At 37.8% G+C, this 23443-nt stretch overlaps 3 protein-coding genes across 4 annotated transcripts; 1 reads left to right on the top strand and 2 right to left on the bottom strand.

Annotated features, from left to right (window-relative positions):
* Positions 1–1606: 1606 nt before the first annotated feature.
* On the top strand, positions 1607–5301 carry LOC117423737 (small ribosomal subunit protein mS22-like). Of its 2 annotated transcripts, XM_034039863.3 has the most exons (8): positions 1609–1772; positions 2343–2500; positions 2739–2903; positions 3135–3278; positions 3369–3452; positions 3751–3896; positions 4033–4141; positions 4872–5301. In XM_034039863.3, exons 1-8 carry the CDS (start codon positions 1664–1666, stop codon positions 4974–4976), a joined length of 1020 nt encoding a protein of 339 aa, XP_033895754.3. In that variant the 5' UTR covers positions 1609–1663; the 3' UTR covers positions 4977–5301. The 2 variants fall into 2 exon arrangements, with proteins under 2 accessions (XP_058846369.1, XP_033895754.3); XM_058990386.1 differs by lacking the exon at positions 2739–2903 and having other exon boundaries at positions 1607–1772.
* A 181-nt stretch (positions 5302–5482) lies between these two features.
* On the bottom strand, positions 5483–17083 carry LOC117423736 (coatomer subunit beta'). The gene is made up of 22 exons (XM_034039861.3): positions 16943–17083; positions 15844–15981; positions 15494–15580; positions 14909–15035; positions 14649–14797; positions 14387–14533; positions 14102–14201; positions 13708–13850; positions 13360–13559; positions 12897–13007; positions 12716–12804; positions 10831–10937; positions 10343–10486; positions 10122–10252; positions 9660–9867; positions 9358–9468; positions 8598–8812; positions 7283–7375; positions 6944–7127; positions 6782–6850; positions 6374–6505; positions 5483–5876 (listed from the first exon to the last, which is right to left on the bottom strand). The coding sequence occupies exons 1-22, from the start codon at positions 16943–16945 to the stop codon at positions 5778–5780; spliced, it is 2787 nt and encodes a 928-aa protein (XP_033895752.3). The 5' UTR covers positions 16946–17083; the 3' UTR covers positions 5483–5777.
* Positions 17084–19268: 2185 nt separating this feature from the next.
* Positions 19269–23168, bottom strand: LOC117423472 (retinol-binding protein 2-like). The gene is made up of 4 exons (XM_034039318.2): positions 21202–23168; positions 20554–20732; positions 19926–20027; positions 19269–19456 (listed from the first exon to the last, which is right to left on the bottom strand). Exons 1-4 carry the CDS (start codon positions 21353–21355, stop codon positions 19403–19405), a joined length of 489 nt encoding a protein of 162 aa, XP_033895209.2. The 5' UTR covers positions 21356–23168; the 3' UTR covers positions 19269–19402.
* Between the last annotated feature and the right edge of the window lie 275 nt (positions 23169–23443).

The following is a 23443-nucleotide window of genomic DNA, read 5'->3' as shown; positions in this document are numbered from 1 at the left end:
TGACAGGTCCAGTCTCACCTGCAATAATACATGACAAGCAAACACTGCTCACGTTTATTAGCATCATACATGCAGTATTTACATAAAAATAGGATAAATAACAAACATGCATGTAGGGTGGAACAAATGTTCGCTGGTGGGAACAAATATTCGCTCCCCTGGGGATAAAATAATTGCCAAATATTTGTTCCTCGGTAAACAAATATTTGGGGGAACCAATATTCATTTACACTGGCAAATATGGCTATTCATTTCTTAAAAATAATATATTACATTCAAAACATTAATAGTGCAGGTAACCAATTTATCCTATCACTTCCATCAAACATTTGACATGTTAAATTATCCTTGAAGAGTTTTTCAGCACTACAGATTCCAATAGGCAGTGGGTTGGATTATAGCTGCTTTGTGACCTGCTAACTCTCCTGAGATCCTTGACTTGAATTGGTGTCTGTCTGTGTGTGGCTGCATTTTTGTTTGGGTGATTTTTGTTTTCATACCTTGTTGGGTGAAGGTCAGCTGTCACTCTCAACAGTATCATTTGCTACACAGATATAACATATGCCTTAGCATAGGACCCCAGTTTCATCAACTGGAATGGTGGTCTAGACCAGTGGTTCTCAATCCTGGCCCTCGGGGACCCCTGTGTCTGCTGGTTTTCATTCCAACTGAGCTCTCAGTTACTTAACTAGACCCTTAATTGAACTGATCATTTGCTTAATTAGACATTTTTATTGTTTTCAGCTCTTAAACAATTGCAGATTTGAAGTTAGCTGTAACATTTTATAAGTAACTTGAACTCTGCAACTCTGCTCGAGAAAGGTATAGTGGTGACGATGCATCAATAATGAATGCAGATTATTCATATTATTGTTACAGTATTATGATGGCATAACTAATCTATATGCTTGTAAGGTTGGCTACGTTTCTTTATTGATACTATCTGTCAAAATATAATCTTAAAGATGTACAGTGACAGTGAAAAATGCTTAAGTTTCAAGGAGTGCTTGTGATTATGAATGGAAGAGAGGAGAGTTGGCCCCATTGTGTTGGAATGATTGACCATTTTTGTAGCCATCACTTGTACACTGTATACAGCACACTGTGCCTTTATTCTTGCTGTTTCTGTCCATTTCTACAGAGAAACGCGAATATACGGGCACTGGCCAAGCTTGATAAGAAAATACTGTAGAACAGTATGGTTTCTGAATAAAAAATATATTTAGGAAGATAAGCAGCGCCATCTTGTGGATTACACTGGTTTTTAGTAACAACCTGGACTAGTTTATCCTGGTCACGATATTACATTTACTTTACTGTATTAGTATCGTGTGCTACAATTCACAGCAACGCTATACGCATTCACTCACTGGTTAGAGGAAATTAAAGTGTTAAAAACGAATAACCTATTGTTTATTATGTTTAACCTATATGACAATATAATGCGACTGTATTTGAAATATAGAAGAACACTTAAACGGCTTTACTCTGGTATGTATCGTATTTCAAATGGAATAAATGACTCTTACCTTTCCAACAGTACACCGCTCCCCAAGGCAATGAAAAGTAAAAACAAAAGAAAAACTCAATTTCCCAGAGTGCACTTTCCCCATTCCGGGGTGGGTTTCAGGAAGGTCAATCTGGTAGAGCAGTTACTGCAAACATGGCAGCTTTCAGAATAACAAGGCGTTTAATTAGAGACGTGGAACTGAAATCAACCGTGTTGTTTAGATGTGCAAGGAGGACGCTTTGCAGCGAGTCTGCTAATAGCAGTGAGTCATATTAAAAAGCAATGTCATTACGCACTGTAGTTTAATTATGCGTATCCTCCTCTTTTTGGTCTACCTTTCCATTTTAACACAATTTATAACACAATTGTCAAGCATAGTACTTACAGTAGCTGTGTTGTGCATTACATGTAGTCATTTGTTTAATGTACAGTGTGTTATTGTTAATAATAATAATAATAATAATAATAATAATAATAATAATAATAGCAGACAACACGATGACGCTGCTGGTGATGTACCTTCACTGATATTCACTGAGTGCCACTGTGAACTCAGACTTTTGTTAATCACCCAACTGCATTTGAAATAAAGAAAAGTTAGTCCTGCCCTCTTATTATATAGGCAAGTTAACCGTCACAATAACCCTGTCAGATAGAATGTCTGAGACTCTGTCAGCTGGGTCCATTGTGAGAAAATGTCAGCGCATCCTGTTGAAACCGAGATCACAAAGCGACTGGAAGAGTTTTGTTTAGGTTGATGTTACTGATTGTTATGACTGATTGGATGTCCTTTGTAAAAGTATTCTGTGTACATGTTTAACTTTGGGTTCAGGTCCCACAGATGGCAGAAGTCCCCAGTTTTCAGACGAGGAGGTTCAGAATATTTTGACCAAAATCACAGGGCTGGACCTGCAGAAAGCATTCCGACCCGTTAAACAGGAGCTGAAGCCGCCAACCTACAGACTGATGACAGACGCGCAGCTTGCACAGGTACTGGGAGGCTCTGCCTTAAGCTTTCATTCCATTTTTATATCCTTGTTTGGGAGGCGAAATATACACAGAGTATGTGCCTTAGCAACATACATTATACGATAATTCAAAACTACCACATGCGTCTCCTTCATTTCAATGTAGTGCAGTCATACATCTTAACGTGTCCTCAGTTAGTCCTCAGATTTTTAGATTTCAAACCTAATTTCCTGCATGTTTTTTCCCTCTCCGCTTTCAGGCTACACAGAAAGCAATGCAAATTGCTAAAGAAAGGCTAAAAATGCCACCAGTTCTTCCAGAACGAAAACCGATTGATGACGTTTTAGCGGAAGATAAGTTCCTGGAGGGATTGGAGACAGTGAAATACGTGTTTACTGACATTACCTACAACATCCCACACAGAGTGAGTGTAATATACTGACCCACACAGCAGACCGCTGGTTTGGAACACATATTGTTATTAATAACCTTTTTACTTGCATTTAGAAACGTGGTGCATTTCTTGGTCTTCTGTAACTGGCTCCAAACGTAATTATTCAGTTATGGTTTATAGGACTGCACTTTACGCTGTAGTGTTTTTCTGTTGTCAGACAGTATTAAAAAGCGCTGCCTGTTTTCTTTTGTTTTTTTGCAGGAGCGTTTCATTGTGATCCGGGAACCTGGCGGCACTCTGCGCAAGGCGACCTGGGAAGAAAGGGACCGGATGGTGCAGCTCTACTTCCCCCGGGAAGGCAGGAGGCTCACACCTCCACCAGTCTTCAAAGAGGAAAACCTAATGGTAAAGAACAGCTTCTGCAACTCCCTTTGTTGCGTTTGCTTACAATGTTTCACCTGTATCTAAACAGCTTTGCATGTTCCAATTCTCCAGGTTGTGTTCCTCCAAGACCGTCATGAGGACATCCTTGACCTCTGCCTTGTCCAGTTTGAACCGGATTCACCAGACTACAGAAGAGTGAGTGCAGTGCCATCTTTATAGTAAAACCTAATCGCTGTCACCTGAACTGAATTCTAGAGAATGACAGAGGCAAGATTCTATGACCCCTGATTTCTGTCTGACGGTATTAAAAGCCATGTTGTTGTTATCGTTATTATTTAAATAAAAAATCGGTAAACAACCTGCAATGTTTAGGTCACACATGGATGTTGATGTGTGCAAACCAATGGTCATTTTGAGAAATAGTATCCATAAAACTCAATCCTAAATGTTGTATTTCCAAGGAAAATGTGTTTTTGATTTCTTTTTGCACCAGGTCCACAATCTGACATATGAAGACATTGGTAAACATGGAAAGTATGACCTCCTGCGTTCAACAAGGCACTTTGGTGGAATGGTCTGGTACTTGGTGAATGGAAAGAAAATAGACGGCTTACTGATCGATATGATCCAGAGAGACCTGTAAGTCTACTGTAAATAAATGAAGACTGTATTTATACAGCTTGGAGCGATGATCTTGCACTTGGCTTGAACCTCAAAAACATTATTTCAATTCTGACTCAGTTTAAATATCACTTTTTTGTTGTTGTTGTTACAGAATACAAGATACTGCAAGTGTTATTCATCTGTACCACATGCTGCATCCTCGAGGTTCATCTGCAAAGGAAGCTGGTGAACAGCAAGCCCAAGGGATTGATTTGGTAAAGGTAAGCAAATCTTGCACCAGCATCGCCTCTATATTTCGTAGAGTTAATCTGCACTTTTCTAGTACAGGGTCACTTGCCCATCCACTGCCTAGAATCATCATTTCAACCCCAGCAAGGCGAAGAAAATAATTCAGGTTCCATCAGACATTCTAGGACCTGAAGGGTTAATTGTCGTTTTTTTTTAGAACGATTTATTTTTAATTGTAGCAGAATTTGTTACCAAGTTTGATTTTATATTCTACTCCTGGCTCCGGTAGCCAGCTTTACCATAGATGTCATGCAAAGGGCACTTCAGAACCAATTAGCAACAAACATGATCTCAAGTGAAGGGGGCCATTTTAGAGAATGAGTCTCTACACACTGACAAGCTGTTTCCCTCAATCTGGCTGAAGCGTAGGACTTCACAAGAGCCTAGTAGATCAGTTTAGTCATGGATAATGTTGCAGTGTGAGTCGATGTAGTAATGCCCCCACCAATAATAGTGAAACAGCAGATTTCCAAAATATTTAATACAATGAAAGTAGATAAGTAGGCCAGTATGCTTTCCAATGGTTTTGTCCTTCATTTTAAAGTGTCTGTTTAGAAAAATGGTCATGTATAAGAGGCATTAAACCAGAACATCTGGATTAAGTTAAATATATTCTTGTGTTGATCCAGATTTGTGTTTATACAATTGTGCTCTTACTGATCCACCTGTGAAGTCAATAAAACAGTATTTCCTCTTTCTAAGATTTTTGCCAGGACAGAATCTCAAAAGGCTGGATATGTTGAACTTGCACTCCAAGCTTATCAGGAAACATCAACCGAACGCTCTGCACAATCATCCTCACCTTGAACTGACAAATGCAGAATCTGATAATCTGATCTGTGGTTTTCAAGAATTGTCCTTCACCCCTGTACGAGCCATTCTGTGCTTAATGTGCAACCAATTACTTTTTAGAAGGACTTGTACAGGTTTGTTACATAAGTCAAAAGGTTATTTCCATTGTTAATGTTTTAATAAAATACTGTCCATACATTGTTTCAAATGAATTGATGTACATACAAGTCTTTAGTGTTACTTCATGCTGTCATTTATTTCTTATTGGCAACTGACATACCTGGAACTTGCCTTTATAAATATGTATTTTCATATTTATTAAACTCACTTTAACACCTGACCTATCATATTTTCAAGCTTGATATGTATTTGTCTTCCTCAGTAATGCTTGCAGGAGGAGCAATACCAGAGCCATTTTAAAATGATAGGTACAGAAACCTCTACGTATCATTAAAATGGTGAAAGCCATGGGTACCGAAATTTGACAGAGGTATTCAGGGAAAAGAATGAACAAGAACATATGAATTGAGAAATATTTATTATGAGTTAATACAGCACAAGAATGATTATATGAGGTAATCAAACAAGAGCACACTTGTATTCCCTAATATGCAACAGATGCTTTGCAGTTGCTTGTGCCACACAGAGTCTTTGTATAAAGTAGAACATTCTTTAGTCACCAGCTACTGCAATATTAAAACTGCCTACAGTGCTATTTTTTTGCTATCTTTTTCCTTCTCTTTCAGCAAGTACATAACATGAAAATGAAAACAATACAATGAGTTTGGTCACTTAAATAATAATGCTATGTTAAATTTAGTCATCTAAGAAATCATCATCCAGGTTTACGTCTGTTGTGTCAATGTCTTCCAGATCCAAGTTATCCAAATCTTCTTCAAATTCTTCATTCAAAGTCTGAAATTAAAAACATATACATACACACCATGTGTCAAGCTTTGGGAGGATATACAGAGTATAAACTAAAACAAAAACCTTCCTTCAGACATGCCAGAATTCTGAAGGACAACTGCTAAATGTTCCTCTAAATGTTATGCAAGAAGGGCTAGCAGCACCGAAAATATCCCTGAAGGAAATAGCAGAAGTACATAGACGTTCATATGTATGTCATTTTACAAATACCTAGTTGTTCATATCTGCATTTGCCATAACTCAATCCCTCTGGAAGGAAGCGTTGTACACTGCTTGATGTCTTCTTACAGCTTCAAAACTAGATGTGGCCAATAAGCTAAAATCAGACTCGCTCTAATAACACCTTCAATTACTACCACCAGCCACACCTGACAGTGTTACACATCTGACTCAAACAACAATTATTTACGATTAAAATTTAGACCCCCAAAAGAGACATTTCCCGAGTTATATACAAGGACCCTTCCCCCCAATATTGATACCTTTTCAGGTTTGTCTGGAGTGGGTTCTGTGGGAGTTGGTGCGGGGTTGGGTTCGGGTGCAGAGGCTTGCATCACGAACGACGGTTCTGGGAACGCTGCTGCTTCAGTCATTTCTTCTTTCGGAACAGTCTCCTTAAAAGCAAAACAAAAGCCAAAGCAATTCTACACATGAGGATTTGTTTCTTTCCTGCTACTAATTACCTACACAGATTTCCTTATTTTTCTATACAGTATGTAGTATTTTTTATAATACTGATATTTACAAATAAATACAAATAAAACTGAAGTGCTTTTGGAGGTAGAAATGTACCCAACATCTTAAATGGACCAGTGACATAGAATTGTACTGTACAATAAAGATGAGGAAAAACAAATTTCAAGACCAAATAAAAAAAAAAAAAAAAGTACCTGTGACAGAACTGCTCCTTTTGGCTCATAACCTTTAGCTTCTTCCAATACATTTCTCTCTTCGTTCATCTAGGGAAAAAAAAAGTTACAAAAACAGGTTATCACACCATCATTTCAAATCCAGACAGAACATGTTGAAACACAGATCAAACGTGTATTTACAGTGACTAGTGGGTACTCCGCAGCTGGTCTCAACTTTCCAAGACTAGTTTCCTTAATGAATTGTTCCGCCACAAATGCTTCTTTCAACCCTGGAAACAGGTTTCCATATTCGGTGGGATCAGCTAAAGACTCTGCAGCTTTCTGGTTCACTTTGGAAAGACTCTCTCGCCACAGTTTTACAACCCTAAAGGAAAAATAAAATAAAGAAAAAATGCCAAATATGACCTGGGACCTTCCAGTACCAAATCTCAGTCGTGGAGATTGAACCTCAAAATCTAAAAGATCATCTGTGTATTTTATCATCTGTTAACATCCCACGATTTTTTAAAGAGGAAATACCTTGACACCTGACTTGGAAGGTAGGTACGAGCGAGAAAGGCAGCTTCAGGAAGACGTCCTGTCCGAATCAACAGTTCCAGACAGTGGTCGAGTCTGAAACACATTTAGAATTCAAGAAGCCTTAAGGATATGACCCGGTAAATTCAGCATTTTGATCCTGTCAGCTTTCACAAGGAGTTAATGGGGGGGGGGGGAATAAAAAAAATTAAGAATCATCACCAAGCCTGTTAACTAGAATTAATTATAACTAGGGCTTGAAGTTTTTGGATTTAACCGATAACTGAAAAAACACCCCCGAAGACCTATTTAGAAGATTATTATTTATTTTTTTTAAAACAATAAAACATGGGCTTGGCAACAAAGAAAACGGCTTTCAGAAGGCAGGCAGTGTGCAAAGACATGGCAACTGACCAATTCTGTACATTAAGTATACGCGTAATTTGCGTCAATTGCTTAGCAACAGGCTTAGCGACCACGAATCCACCCAAACAAACCAGCAACATGGTGTCGCCAGTTAGTTTCTTGGCATTAGTTTTATTCAGTGATGAACCGAAAAGTTATTGTAAATAAAACTGCTGTACAGGTTATGCTTCTACTAATGTTTATTAAAGTTTTTCTTGTGTACAACGGCTGCCTAATTATTATTACTATTATAATTAACATCATTATTATAGCTAAATATCACCTTAAATCAGAGTACCATGATGAAGGTTTAATTGTAGCAAAACATTTAAATTACTTATTGTATGCTGAATTTAATTACTACAGTACAACAGTCATATGATGGGGTGGTCAGAGAAAAAAAAAAACACACACATTAACTGTGTCTGTAGTGTGATAGATACAGGGGGGGGTGGGGGGGTGGTAAGGGGTGCACACTGAAATCTGTTACTTCTCTCAATTCGCAGATTCAAAATGCATGTAGGAATTGTACATTGTCAGAATCCTAATGTGGACATCCTCACTTCAAAACAGTTAGTTAACGTTTGCATATGTATTATAGAAACTTAAAATTGATGTGCTTGAGTGGTGTTTATTTAATTACCGAAAATAACCGATTTTGCCAAAGAAAAACTGATCCCCCCCACCCAACTTAACAAAAAATAAATCCTGAAAAAATCAAGCCCTAATTATAACTTGCGTACCTATTCTAAAACAGATATTACTACCTACACAAAACGCATTCAAAACAAGCATGACCATGACGTACCAATCTGCATAATCAACTTTGCTGACAGTAACTGAATCTGACAAACAGTTCTGTATTATTGAATACGATGCATTAATTCAGACATAACCAGTATTTCAAACTTACTTTCCCTGCAAGAAGTAGGTCATAAAAGCAACGTTATTCTTGCCGTCCTTTTCAGCCGCCTCAGCAAGTTTGTTGACCATGGTGGCATTACCAGAGGCAGTGGCCAGCAACAGAAGTCCACCGTAGTCCTGTGCGTGGTGAAGGCATTCCTGGGCAAGGCCAAACTGACACTTACTGATGGCAAGCTCAGCTAGCTGCTTCCACTTCTGCTCCGACTATTGAGGGGGAAAAAAAAAGAATAAAAAATAAATCTAAAAACATATAAAATGTACTGTTAATTAAAATGATTTAATAGTGAGGTAGTGGGAGTATTGGATTGAATTTATGGGGACTATTTTTCAAATGGGAAAACAACATTATTCTTCCCTGTACCAAAGACATTACAATCTTATGAAGCTTCTGTTTGTATTTCATTACAAGCACGATTTCCAGGGTGCAAATTTAAAGAAACATCAATGTTTGAAATAGGAGGCTGTGCGGTCCAGTGGTTAAAGAAAAGGGCTTGTAAGCAGGAGGTCCCCGGTTCAAATCCCACCTCAGCCACTGACTCGCTGTGTGACCCTGAGCAAATCACTTAACCTCCTTGTGCTCTGTCTTTCAGGTGAGACGTAATTGTAAGTGACTCTGCAGCTGATGTATAGTTCACACACCCATTGTCTGCAAGTCGCCTTGGATAAAGGCGTCTGCTAAATATACAAATAATGTTTGCAGTAAGTATATTTGCAAGTTGTTGTTTAGCTCTGTCAAATAAATATCCTACCTCTGCTTCGACTGCCAGCTGATATGCGATCTTCAGCTCCCCAAGCTGCAGAGCCAGTTCAAAGCGATGCTCTGGATCTGAAGATACTGCAAGGGCTTGCGGTTTGAAACCCTGTTTAAATATAGAAGAAAAGAAAGAAATTGAAAGCCGGTATTATTACCATGGGTAAATGCAAATTATGATCTATTCATTCACAAATAATATAAAATTAAAGGAATTAAAAAGTGACCATTAAATAATATTAACTCTTTCAGGAAGGATAATCCTAAAACAGATGAAATAGTTTAAAGTATCTTTCCAACCTGTTTTTCTAGAAAGTGTGCCACTCTGGTTCTCTGTTCTTTCGGAATTGTAGGAAGAACCTTATCTGCCATACCAAAGTCTCTCCTCATCACTGCAGTCTGGTATTCCAGCACAGAGACCAGCAGGGAATAACTGACAATGTTCAACTCTTTATCACCCAGGTACAGCCGGTTATCTTTGGGGATATAACCCAAAAGATACATAGTTCTAGAAAAAAAATGAATAATTACTATGACAGTTCGTATAAAGAAATATGTTGCAAAACACTGATGTGAATAATATTTCTTCACAACACAACAGCTAGGTACTAAAAAAACAAAAACTTCCATACTTTATATTTATCATTACATTTATTATACTGATAGATATGAAGAACTAAAAAGCCTTTACATTTTTCAACAAGGCTGTTTTTATACAGTTAAAATCAGTAGCCCCTAAACCAATGCACTGTAAATTTCTACCTGTCCAAGTGAGCAATGGTAACAATTTCTCCGCCAACAAAGTAATTCAGCCTGTTTACAGAGCTGGTGTAGATGAAGCAATCTCCGACCCACAACCCTGTCTTGACTATTTCCTGGATTTCTCCCTGAACCTGCAGAAAACACAAAGCATTTCTGGATGAGGTTATCTGCAAAGGTCAAACAAACAGATCATGTTCAAGGCCCATGTATAAATAAACTACCTCAAAGGCATCCTCAATGCCGTCTTCAGTTATGCCCTCATTTGATTCCTGCGCTGCTGCCACCTTCTCTCCCAGGTATTTCAGAATGAAAAATGACTCCTCAGTAGCAATGCAGACCAGCTCCCCAGAGTCGGACCAGAAAATCTGAACGTTAAATAGAGAGAAAAATAAGACCAAATATTAACAAAGGTAGCTAGAAGACAAGCATCAGAAGACCAACACAACAGCTTTGAACATAAGGTGGTCTTTGTTTTGTTGAATACAATATCTAATTTGTACCAGAACTGTAATACCAAAACATTACAGACTAAATTATTCATGCAACTGGAGTAGTCTTATTTGATATTTTAAAGATGTTTTTTTGAAAAAGGCAATCAAAAAGTCTTAATACCTGTCAAATCCATAAACTAGTAATTGCTTTTGTAAAACTGTCAGCACCCAAGCAACAGCAATAAATGACTTAATTAGTTGATTATTATGTAACTTACATGTTTAGGCTGGATTTCAATTCGGCGGATCAGTTCTGTGTTATCCCAATCATAAAATGCCAAACCATTAACAGATCTGACTCCCAACAAGAACCCGCCATAGATACCTATGAGGGAAAAATAAGGAAAATAATTGGTTATAGTGCTTTTTAGTAGTACATAAATATATAGAAATAATTTTAAAAATTTTATATATATATATATATATATATATATATATATATATATATATATATATATATATATATATATACACACACACACACATACATACATACATACACACACACACACACTACCGGTCAAAAGTTTTCCAATTTTTATTGAAATTTACGCAGTTTAATGTCTCAATGTACTCTGAAATTAAAGCATAGAACAAATAAACAATTGGAGATAAAAAAGAAATTTGTTTAGCATAACTTAATCTAAATTTTTTACTCAAAGTAGCCACCTTTTGCAGATATAACAGCCGAACACACTCGTGGCATTCTTTCTACAATGGAAATTAAATATTGTTTGGAAAGTTATTCCCAACACTTGCAGAAGTTCCCACAAATGTGTTGCACTTGTAGGTTGCTTTGCTTTCACCCTTCTGTCCAGTTCATCCCAAACCAGCTCGATGGGGTTTAAGTCTGGAGACTGTGCTGGCCATTCCATGATTTGAAGCCTACCGTCTTGTTCTTTTCTTCTAAGGTAGTTCTGACATAGCCTGGAGGTATGTTTTGGGTCATTATCTTGCTGTAGGATGAACCCCTGACCAACTAGGCATATACCAGAGGGTATTGCATGGCGCTGCAAAATGCTGTGGTAGCAGTTTTGGTTCAGGGTGCCATTCACTTTGTGTAAGTCGCCGACTCTGGATCCAGCAAAAGAGCCCCAGACCATCACGCTTCCTCCTCCATGTTTGACAGTTGGTGTCACACACCGAGGAACCATCCTTTCGCCTACTCGACGGCGTACAAAAACCCTGCGTGATGAACCGAAGATTTAAAATTTTGATTCATCGGTCCATAAGACCTTCTTCCAGTCTTCAGTAGTCCACTGGCGGTGCTTCATGGCCCAGGCAAGCCTCTTTCTTATTTTGCCATCTTAGCAATGGCTTTCTTACTGCCACTCAACCTGTCAAACCTGCAGCTCGAAGTCTTCTCTTCACACTTGCTTACTTCGACCAGTGTTAAGCTGTGCTTGAAGCTGTTGTCCTGTGAGCCGCCTATCACGCAAGCTGTTGACTCTCAGAAACTTGTCTTCTGATTCTGTTGTGGCTTTGGGTCTGCCAGGCCTCTTCCTGTCAGAGTTTCCTCCAGTTTCCAAGTGCCTTTTGATGGTGTAGGAAACTGTACTCACTGACACCTTGGCTTTCTTTGCAATTCCTCTAAAGGAAAGACCTACACTTTTAAGGGTTATAATGGTCTGTCTGTCTTCCTTTGTTAATTGCCTTTTTCTTGCCATTATGAGAGCAATATACTACTTCCTGCAGTACAATACTGTCCAAATAATGCTTAAGAGGGTGTAGTAACACAGTCTGTTCCAACACTGCTTTTATACAGACAGAGGGTTTGTAAGTAAATCAACAAAAGTTGGGACACCTGTAGGAATTGTTAGCATCAACTTTCAATTTACTTCCATTGCTGCAGAACAGCTGTAAGTTGTTAACCCATTACTTGTTCCCTGAAAAAGGCCTTTTTGTATAACACTGAAATGTACATTATTTTTCAGTTTTTGGTAACCTAAACTTTTTTTTTTTTAACCTCCGGCAGTTTACCGCTTACCTTTGTACCAGGTTATTCACTGGACTTGAACTGCTTAAATTTCAATAAAAACTGGAAAAATTGGGGTGTTTAAAACTTTTGACCGGTAGTGTATATATATATATATATAACCTTACCTTCTGCACCAAAATCTGGTTTGAAAGACTTCTTTTCTTTGAAGTTTTTAAAGATCTTCACAACGCTGCTGCTTTCCCTAATTGCATACCTGTAAACACGCAAAACATCAGTCATTATGCTGTATTTTAAACAAGTTTAATTCAAACATTTGTTAAATCAGTATCTACTTAACACACTTACTCAGAGGAATCATGTGCCCAGACAAACTCCTGTGCAGACCCGAAGCTCTTGTTTCTCAATGCCATGGCAGTATAGATGATGTATTCCCCATCTCCACATACCACAACAAATCTAATTGAAAAAAATATATATATTATTAAAATAATAAAAATAATAAAATAATAATATTATATATATATATATATATATATATATATATATATATATATATATAAAAGGATTCAAATATACACAAACGAAATACAGAATGTACACTGGTATGAAAATTAAAACATGAAGAGTATATTTAAGTGCAGCCTTTGCTCATTTGATTTTTTTTCTCAGCTTAGAACATTAGGACAAAAAGACAGATACTGGATCACAATTCCTAAACCGCTCTCCTATGCATAAAAACCTTACATGCACATTATTGACAGATGAATTCAACAAAAACATTGCTCGAACAGAGTAAGAGTTTCTTTACCTGCCATTGGGGTTGTGCTGGATCGTCTGTGGGTAGATCTCGCAGCTTCCCATGTCTTTCACAGCCAAAGGCAGCCGCTCTCCATCCTTAATTTCAGTATCACCCATGGCTTTCAGATTAGCCTGCTGGACCTCGGAGTGTTTAGCCCAAATGATCTTTCCATTAGCATCCATGGACATAGCAGGCTCCTCACGACCAAGCTGCACATATTAAAAAACAAATAAAAAAAACAAAAGGAAAGCATTTAATGAAATGCACTAGACACCAAATACAGAAGTATACTTCAGAACCACTTTGCAGTTAAACAAATGAGGGAGAAAGTTAGATAAGAAAAAGAAAAATGAGTACCTTAATGATAATGCTGCCTTCATCGTACCCCAGTGCCACGTTGTTGGAGCCCCGTAGGCTGGCCACACACCACACTCTCTCCATGCCATAGTTCAGCGTGCTCTCCAGGCGGTATGTGCTTGAATGCCAGATACGAACAGTGCCTGTGAAGAAACACAAATCAAACATCAATAAATAATAAAATAAAACAAATGGGGGACAGCATCAGCCCTGCAACCAATATGACAGAATTTAGATTCACTCTACAAACAGCCCTTAAGCGTCCCCATGCAAAAAAAGTTGCACAGTTCAGCAAAGTAATTTCTTTTAAAACCCTGCTTCCAACCCAAAACCCAGCAAATAACACTGTTTAAAACCATAATGTGATAGAATATTTTAGAGTTAGATAACATACCGTCTTCTGAGCCGGTGATGATGATGGGGAGCTCAGGATGAAAGCTGACACATGATACGTTCTGAGCATGTCCTTCTAACGTTTGCACACAGGTCTTGTTCTGTAAACCCAGTAAAGCAGTGTTGTAACTGTTATGTTCACTCCTTATCGTAACTTTATACTTTCCCTCAACTCCACTGACACAGATATGGTTTCCAAAGGAAACACATGTAGTTATTATCTTTACAATTACATAAATCCTAGATCCATCTGATAAGATCCAAATGCAAATACATGTTTTTTTACCTGGTAGTCCCAAATTTTCACTAATCGATCATCAGCTCCTGAAATGAGGTAAGGTTTGTCACCTCCACTGTAATAATCAATGCAGTTCACTCCCTTTTCATGGCCCTCTAATGTGAAGTTTGGAGAGGATGAGCCAAGTTGCCACACCTTTATTTATATATAAAAAAAAAAAGTTAAATGGTAATACATATAATGTAAATAAAAAAGAAACAAATAAAAAGCAAAGAAACAAAATGTTCTTGTAGGTGGTATGGATGGTTACCTTAATTGTTCTGTCCAGAGAGGCACTGGCAAACTGGTTGTTGTCTTTGGGGTTGATGACAATTTGCATAACATAATGTGTATGGCCCTCAAACACTTGGCTACAGGTCCATTTTTTCTCCCAGTCCCAAAGCTTGATAAGCATGTCATCTGTCAAGAAACAAGCCACCAAGCTGATAAACGTATAGTTTTTTTTAGCATTGTAAATTATTAAAAAAAAAAATTAATTGGTATGCTAAATTGTGATGCTTTAAATCTTACCACTGCTGGTCAGAATGTATGGCTGTGTGGGATGCACCGCTATGCATCGGATATAATCGGAGTGTGCTTCGAACATGTGAACTCTCTCCAAGGTGTTGTAGTTGAAAACTCGAATCTGCATGTCATCCTGTTTGGGAGGGGGAAAAAAAAAATTACAACATTGCACTTAAGCTTATTACTCTAAATATATAGAAAATAGGAGGCACTTTTTTACACAGAGAATTGAGGGTCTGGAACCAACTCCCCAGTAATGTTGTTGAAGCTGACACCCTGGGATCCTTCAAGAAGCTGCTTGATGAGATTCTGGGATCAATAAGCTACTAACAACCAAACGAGCAAGATGGGCTGAATGGCCTCCTCTCGTTTGTAAACTTTCTTATGTATATTATATATATATATATATATATATATATATATATATATATATATATATATATATATACACACACACACACACACATTTTTTTTATTATTGACGTCCAAGGCATGCAGTGTGCAAATTAAAAAAAAAATCAGTTCTGGATCTTTTTTTAAATTTATTGCCAAAGATAAGGAACCATTAAAAGAATGCAAACGAACACTCACCGCTCCAGTGATGACCCAATTCTTTCTGGCAACAAATTTGGAGGCTCTTACTGGCAAATCACACACTTCAAACGTCTTCACGAGAGTCTAAAGATAGAGGCAGATACATGTCAAACAACATTTCTGCAAAAACAAGTCGTTTCAACGTCATACGTTCCTTGCAATTATGCATTTTTACAGGGTCACAATCTTAAAGTCAGACAAGCGAAGGCTGACTGAGTAAAGCATAATCAACATCAACAGGTACTGTTGTACTGCAGAGTGAGTCTAAATATCACAGCAGGTGATGGGTCTAGGAGAGGCATTCAAGACAGGTTACAAATTGCACATCATTTCAGTCAAGTCAGTACCTGGCTTTCATGGTTCCATACACAGACACTGCCATTATAAAGACTGGCTAACATCCAGGGCTCTGTTGGGTGCAGGTCCACGCTCTTCACTCGGTCAGACCGAGCTGTGAGCTTCCGCTTAATATCTAGTCTCAGAGGCTGAGGAGATACAAGATGGAGGAGCATTACAGTAGGAGCATTTTTAAAACTAGTAATAGTTGTGCAAACCAGTACCTAGGCTGGGGTAACAGTAAAGACATCCTTACAATGCTGTTCAAACAACATTTAATTATAAAACATTCATACTCTGGTGTACACAGCATAGACAGTACTCTGCCTTTAGAACTTTCACAGGTGTTCAATTAAACTGCTGATACAAACTATACCAGCAAATGTGATTACTCTGAAAAGATGCTCGTGAAAACATGATAAATAGGTGTAAAAGCTCTTCCACATTTCACGATGGCTAGCACCATTGTAACTATTTAAAAAGGCGAACTCACATCTACCGATATGAAAGCTTGGATTGTGTATTGTGTTTTTGTATATTGTTTTTTCACATTCAAATTTGTGTGAATATATTGGTACCGGGTACCGCAGACAATTACATGAAAATCCAACTCCCGTTCAAAAATATGTAAACCTCTCTCTCGAGTAAAGGTAAATAACGTATATATTAAACCAGCTGTACAGTTCAATAATCAAGAAAACCCTATCTAGACGATTCCATGCTTAACTAAAGTTCAGTGCTTACACTCCTCAGAACTGCCTGTACGTGTGGGTTAATTACACTATACAGTAGCATGTACATTTTCAACGTTGAGAGTGAATATCAACAAATACAGAAATGCGTTTAACTATTTTACAAAAAAGCGACTTTTTATTAATTTAGTTGAACCGACTAACGCTTTACAACAAATCTGAATATCTTCAACTTTTTTTTTTTTTTTTTTCATTTTAAAAGCTTTGTTTATTATTATTCGAGGTGGGGCCTGCAACTGAAACTCATTCCTAGAACATTAATAATGTTCTTCCGTACACGTTTTCTAAATTACATCTTAAAATATTCCACGCTCAGTACAAGTAATTCTGTAATAACACTGTGTTTGTTGTCTCTTACCATATTTACGGTGTCCCAAACTGGCGTTTCAATGTAATAACAAAGTCAGACACTCAGAAGCTGTGACAGACTTACTGACGTGGAACTCCCTTCATCTCAACACCACAACACCGCGAGAGCTACAGTAAACGCCGCGAGAACTCGTACAGCTGAGGGCTCAACAAGTACACTGCTGACACGCCCCGTTAGGGCACCACGTAGGCGGTTTTGCAGAGGAGATTGCTATGGCGTGAAATAGCTATCAAAAATCCGTGCGCGCAGAAACGCAGTTTGCAAACTGGTTTATGCACTTTATGCAGAATATATAGGTGTAGGTATATGTGAGGGTTCCCCAGACAACAATGTATTATATGTTATTGTAGATACAAATTGTATGAATCCTCTAAAGTCTTACTTCTTATCTCATATTGTATTCTAGTAGTATTTGCACTTACTGTAAACTACACTGTATTGAAATATTGTTTTTGCCTGAACACCTGTACCTTGGATAAAGGCTTCTGTCAAATAAACCCTTGACAAAGTTATATTACACATACGATATAAATTATAATAAATACAATTTAAATGCAAACTAATGTTTTTTTTTTTTTTCAACAGATTTAATTTAACTTGGAAAGAACAAAGAAGAACATTTCTTGAGCTGTGGTTTTACACAATGAACATGACAGCAGCGGTCAGTCTTCTCGAGAAATCCATTACTCCACTGTAAGAAACCAGTGACAAGAAAATACACACGTGGCTAACTGCATTTCCTCACGTTCCATTGGACCATTTTACTCTACACATCAAATCATATTGCAGCAGCAGTGACGAAACAATACGCTACTCCAATATGACTGGATATGACATTTGTCAATAAACATATGAGCGCGGGCCACTCGCACCCTGTCTTTAGCGGCTGCTGACCCACATTGGCCCCTACTTGCAGGAAGCACTATATATATATATGTTAACCCAAGGGTTTTGCATTGTGTTTGGGGAGTATGTACATGCTGTTGTTTGAACTCACCCCTTAGTCTACTTAGTCATACACAGGACGGTTATATAGTCCTTATCCTACAATACACTGCTGTAGAACAATGCCATTCCTCTGCTGCTAAGCCCTTGAGACGAATGATGAGCAGCTAAAGCAATAACATTTAAAGGGTAGGCGCTTTATGATGCCTGTTAGTATTCCTAGAACCATTTCTCTGGGGTGAATCGTGTTTTTTTCTCTGAAACAGCAGTGTTGTGGATGTACATGCATGCAAACGCCAAAGCAGGATTTGTTTTGGCCTGTTTCTGCAAACTGCATCACGCCTCAGTTCACTTATAGAGGCAGTCCAAATCTGCAGATACCGGAATTCCTCGAGAATCGCAGAATTTGCAGGCTCCCGCGGGATTCGCAGTCTTCCACAGATTCAGGATATTCTGCAGCTACATCGTCATCAGAGATCTCATAAACAGACTGCTAAACTGACCTGAGATATATAACTTTGTAGTCTGGTTCTAGTTTAGTTAAATTAGATGGTTTGTCTCCTCCAAAAAGTAGGAGTTCATTAAAGACTGGAGTTAAGACTTTGGAAATGTGGCCCAATGAGAAGTCTCCTGTAATGTGATGTTTTTGTTTTGTCAGTTTCTAAAGATTTTACTGACAAAAACGTTTGCTATAGTAATTGGAAGCACTTAACTCATAAATTATCTGATATGATTATGTTTACTTGATTTACATATTTATAAGCCATTATTAATACAAATAGTAAACACATAAGATGCTCCGTAGAACACTCTGCAGATGCTAATATCTACTTAAAATCTTGTTTTTTGCATATTTTCTAATAGATTTGGACTGCCTCTAACTACAGTATAGCCAAGATAAAACTTCAGAGAAACCTTGGAACCTGTGATTGATTGTTTTCGAAGCTATGGATAAAACTATAGCCAGAATTATTTTGGCCAAAGTGACACAGCAACTTTTGCCCAACAGATGGCGCTGACACACAGGCACATCTTACAAGAGCAGTGTCAGCATTAGCCCTATAGGATTGGCAGGTAAATCTTTTTCATATCTCTCCTAGGGCAGTAGACACACTGAAGTTTTATTTAAATTACTAGTGCCCTTTTATCACACAAACATTAGAGTAAGAGATTAAAATCATGCTACTTTCAAAGTACGAGTATTATTCGTCTCAAAGGTTAAAGTATTGCATTATAATTATAATTTTAGGTGAAAGGTGTGTTGTTTTGTGGCTCAGATGGAAAATAGAATCTGTGTACTCATACAACCAAACTGTGGGTGTATTTACTAAGAGGATCCGGTCCAATTCCCTTCAATTATACAAAAGAATAAAAGCTTTTTTTTATTATTATTTACTGTCTTACAGTAATAGATGACTATGAATGTCACATACATTGTATTAGACTTTAATACATGTTTTATAGAAAACATATGCATCATACATATACAGAAAACCGTTCTGCTTAATTTTTCTTCTTAAAAACCTGATGGCAGACCTGGTCTTCACATGTAATCTCCTGCAAATAAAACATATAATAAAGAAATTAATGCATAACAAGGGGTATATATATATATATATATATATATATATATATATATATATATATATATATATATCACATTTCAAAGATAGGGAGATATTCAAAAGTTAATTTCAAGTAATGTATTTCTATGTGGCTATTGAAAGCTGTTTAATGATAAATTCATATAAATATAAAGTTTGTGCAAGATTCTCAAAGCTGTAATAACTCCAGGTCATCATTAGCACAATCTGGCATTACATTTAGTGGCTTGTGAGTAGTCTGAATTTGTTTCATACTCCTTCGAATAGTTTTTTATTTTTATTTTTAATGATTTGGAGTAGATAGGTTTGAGAATCCAACACTTTGCATCATACAGACTTCAATGGTTGTAGTGATTTATTGCTTAAAAGATTTGCATATCCAGGTGGTTCTTTCATAATGAAATGAGTGGAGTAATTCTCACCAGGTGCAGTTTGTCTCCTTCAATCCAGTGTTTCCAGCCTCGGTTCTGCTTCTCTCCTTTCTGAACACAAACCAGCTTGTCACCGTCCCACGTCACCAGTGTCTGGGGAGAGAAACCCAGTAAGAAACCCAGTCACGTACTGTAGACAGGCCTTTCAGCCTTCTTCATTGAAGTGTATCTTGTGTTTTTGGTGCATGGCAGTGTGTGTGTGGTGGGTTTTGTCACATTTCTGTGTCAGAACCCCTGAAACCTACCCTTGGAGGAACACCCTTTTTTGATGTATGAGGCAGCAGGTCATGCACATCAAATCTTTGACCTCTCTTTCTCAAATTGTGGACCAGCTTGAGAGCACCAAGCCTTGTTGTGCTTGTGGTCGGATTGAGGCCCCCAGGTGGAATGGCTTGTGCACCCTTAGATTACGCCTGTTCAGTCTCCTTTTTAAATCTGAATTGGACCATTCATACATCGGATTGACATCTGGATCAGACCTACCCAGACACTCTGGTTTCTCCCTTTCCTGATAACTGTTACCAAGGAAACCGAGGAAGCAGGAGACAAACAGACATGAGAGTTTACTATGATGTCTTTAACCAATCAGTTATCATTGAAATGCATAATGGTTGTGTACCTTGACCACTCTGTTGTCCAGCCCCTTGGTGTGCTCCTCAAACTCTTCCCCGACTGTATAGTTCAACTCGTAGTTTCTGAAGGTGCTCAGGGTTTTTGTTTCAAACTTGTCGCCATTCTGGGAGAGCACTTTAGTTTGAGTCAGGTGCTGAGCGATCTTGCGTGTAGCAAAGTCTATACCTGAATCAGAAAACAGCACCTGTCAGGAAGGGAGGTCATCTCCAGTCTCCACCTTGACCACATACTCAAACCATTAAGCTGGCAATCAACATTTTGGGAATTGCAGAATTCCAATTTCAAATCCTTAACATGCGTTACAAAATTTCATTAGCATTATAATTACAAATAAAATGGTGAGAATTAATGTGGGTGTCCATGAAATAAAAATGATCCTGTTAAAGAAAACAAATGAGCATTTTTCACTCTGCTGATAGAACGACTTGACAGATCTTCTCAGTGACGAGAGTTGCAAGCATCATACACATTTCTTGGAGGAATAAAAATCAGCAGAAATCCATACTTATTTCACACATTTCCTTATGAAAACTATTTGTTTGGTCAAGGTTAAACAGCATGGACAGATTTTCAATAAACGAATGAAGCAGAGCTAATGCACTGTGTTATTTATTACAGAGGGGCAGCAGCTTACCGAGAGCTTTCATATAGCCTTCGAAGTTTTCATTGCTTTCCATCTCCCACGTTCCATTGTAGTCAACAGGCATTTTCACAGACGAGTTCAGACAGCTGGAGAAACTAGCTTGTCTGCAGCAGATCCTATGAGCCTTTTTATGGGACGCCAACATCCACGGTATTAGTACAAAGTTCACAAGATAAAACTTTTATCTGCTAGCAAGGGTCAGTAGGACAACAAGAAATATAATACCTTTGAAAGCATAGTAATGCATAAAGAAGGAGGGGGGGGGGGCTGTCATCTCATTACAGTTACATCTAGCTAGTGTACTGTCAAACATATTTGTCTTCTGTGAAAGATAACCTGTTTAAGTAAGCCTGTGGGTACCTTAAAAAGCCAAGGTCCTTTAATTTCCCAAGTTTAGTTAAAGGTATGTGTGCTACTTAACAAGCCACCAGCTATCATATAAATCTACTATATAAACCCCCGTTCCTCTGAGATCAATTATTGTGGTAATAACAACACATGAAATAATCAGGTTGCACTCTAGTAAAATGATCAGCAACAACGAGCCTTGCTCTTTTGCATTGTGATGAAGACGCTTGCTTGCGATACACGAAGCCGCTCGTTGCACCCAGCCTCCGTCCTGTTACATATACACATATGTATATATATACATTACAATAAAACAATATGCAATCCAATTTAGTGCTTTTACTTTGTTGCCATATCATGCACACTGACTTGCAGGGGTTTAAATATAATAAAGGTATTTGCTGTCACCACCTTTAGGAGAAACTGATATTTGTCCAGTTAGCAATCAGTACATTTGCTTTTTATGCTAACTAAGACAGGGCAGCAGTGTGGAGTAGTGGTTAGGGCTCTGGACTGTTGACCGGGGGGTCGTGGGTTCAACCCCAGGTGGAGGACACTGCTGCTGTACCCTTGAGCAAGGTACTTTACCTAGATTGCTCCAGTAAAAAAACAACTGTATGAATGGGTAATTGTAAGTAAAAATAATGTGATATCTTGTAACAATTGTAAGTCGCCCTGGATAAGGGCGTCTGCTAAGAAATAAAATAATAAAAAAAAGATAATTCTATATCATATCTAATGTCTAAAAATACAAAGGCTTGGTTTGCTGAGCCTTTGCATCAGAGCAAAGTTTGCATCACAAAAAGAAAACCCAACTAATACATTACAGCACAAACCTAGTGAGAAATGATGTTGGTGCTTGCAGGAGTTCTTCAATAAGAAACCCTGTTTTTTGTCACTAGCTCTGTAGTAAGTAAGGGTTGCATTTCTTTTTTTTCCTTACTCTAGTGTACTGTAATAAATCCCGTAGATAACCATTTCATTTTTATGCTTTGTTGGGAAAATGTTGATTCAGAGAAAAAAGAAACACGACTTTGTAATCACTTCATAAAATGCCACGAAGGCAGTCGTCCCGCTCCCCTTGCATTACAGTTTCATTGTGTAATAGGAAAGGGTAAAGGTGAAAGCACTGCGTGGCTTTGAACCTTACCAAAGATCACAGAGATTTATTACCGCTATCTAGAATCTCCAGAGTTCATTCTTTAACCTCAAAATCTAATGAGACCAGATGCTAAAACTTTGTCTGAGAATCATAGTACAGGACAATTACCCCATGATGAGAAAACCCCATCAGGTTTTCCCCATGAGGCCAGAATCAAGCAGTCTTGTTTGGATGGAGGTCTTGCTGAGTCTGTGAGCTCCTGGCTGAACTTCTCTATCGGCCTTGCTGTCTTCTTCCTGTCTCTAAAGTGTTTTGATGTCCAGACACAGTCTGGGCCCAAATCAATTACCCCTTTTAAAATAAAATGTGTTTCTGGGGAATTATATATACAATGAATCATCAATGATGCAAGAATTGATTCAATATATACAGTAGTGTGCACATTTATCAGAACACCCCATTACTCCTGTTATTTTGATTTGTTGTGCATATGACATCAAACCACTGTAACAGAATATCTTGGAAAATTGTCAAAATAGGCAAATTAGTGATTGTCTAATTTAATAGATGACTTTACTAGGCTACACGTGCAATTCATTTAAAATAATAAGAGAGAAAAGAACACAGCCACTAATGGTAAAATGCAGTAGACTTGTTTAAGATGCCTAATTAAATCACAAAGTGTTCCAACATTTTCACAGACTACGTATCGAAAGGATATAAGTGACACATCTTGAGGTGTTCTAATACATTTTTACACTATTGTAGTGGAATTTCACTAAT

This window comes from Acipenser ruthenus, chromosome 17 (assembly GCF_902713425.1).
Source record: "Acipenser ruthenus chromosome 17, fAciRut3.2 maternal haplotype, whole genome shotgun sequence".
NCBI classification, from domain to species: domain Eukaryota; kingdom Metazoa; phylum Chordata; class Actinopteri; order Acipenseriformes; family Acipenseridae; genus Acipenser; species Acipenser ruthenus.
The sequence above is the reverse complement of the archived record's forward strand: the minus strand, read 5'-3'. Positions and strand labels throughout refer to the sequence as shown.

Excerpts from the sequence above, each read along its gene's own strand:
- LOC117423736 (XM_034039861.3), bottom strand. Across the intron at positions 7,376-8,597 it reads ACCTACTTCTTGCAGGGAAA|ACTCGACCACTGTCTGGAAC; the intron begins GTAAGTTTGAAA and ends AATGTGTTTCAG. Across the intron at positions 5,877-6,373 it reads CTCCAGACAAACCTGAAAAG|ACTTTGAATGAAGAATTTGA; the intron begins GTATCAATATTG and ends TTTTAATTTCAG.
- LOC117423472 (XM_034039318.2), bottom strand. The coding sequence starts at position 21,355 with ATGTTGGCGTCCCATAAAAAGGCTCATAGGATCTGCTGCAGACAAGCT. Across the intron at positions 20,733-21,201 it reads AGGCTATATGAAAGCTCTCG|GTATAGACTTTGCTACACGC; the intron begins GTAAGCTGCTGC and ends TTTCTGATTCAG. Across the intron at positions 20,028-20,553 it reads TGGACAACAGAGTGGTCAAG|ACACTGGTGACGTGGGACGG; the intron begins GTACACAACCAT and ends TTCTCTCCCCAG.
- LOC117423737 (XM_034039863.3), top strand. The coding sequence starts at position 1,664 with ATGGCAGCTTTCAGAATAACAAGGCGTTTAATTAGAGACGTGGAACTG. Across the intron at positions 3,897-4,032 it reads GATATGATCCAGAGAGACCT|AATACAAGATACTGCAAGTG; the intron begins GTAAGTCTACTG and ends TTGTTGTTACAG. Across the intron at positions 4,142-4,871 it reads AAGGGATTGATTTGGTAAAG|ATTTTTGCCAGGACAGAATC; the intron begins GTAAGCAAATCT and ends CCTCTTTCTAAG.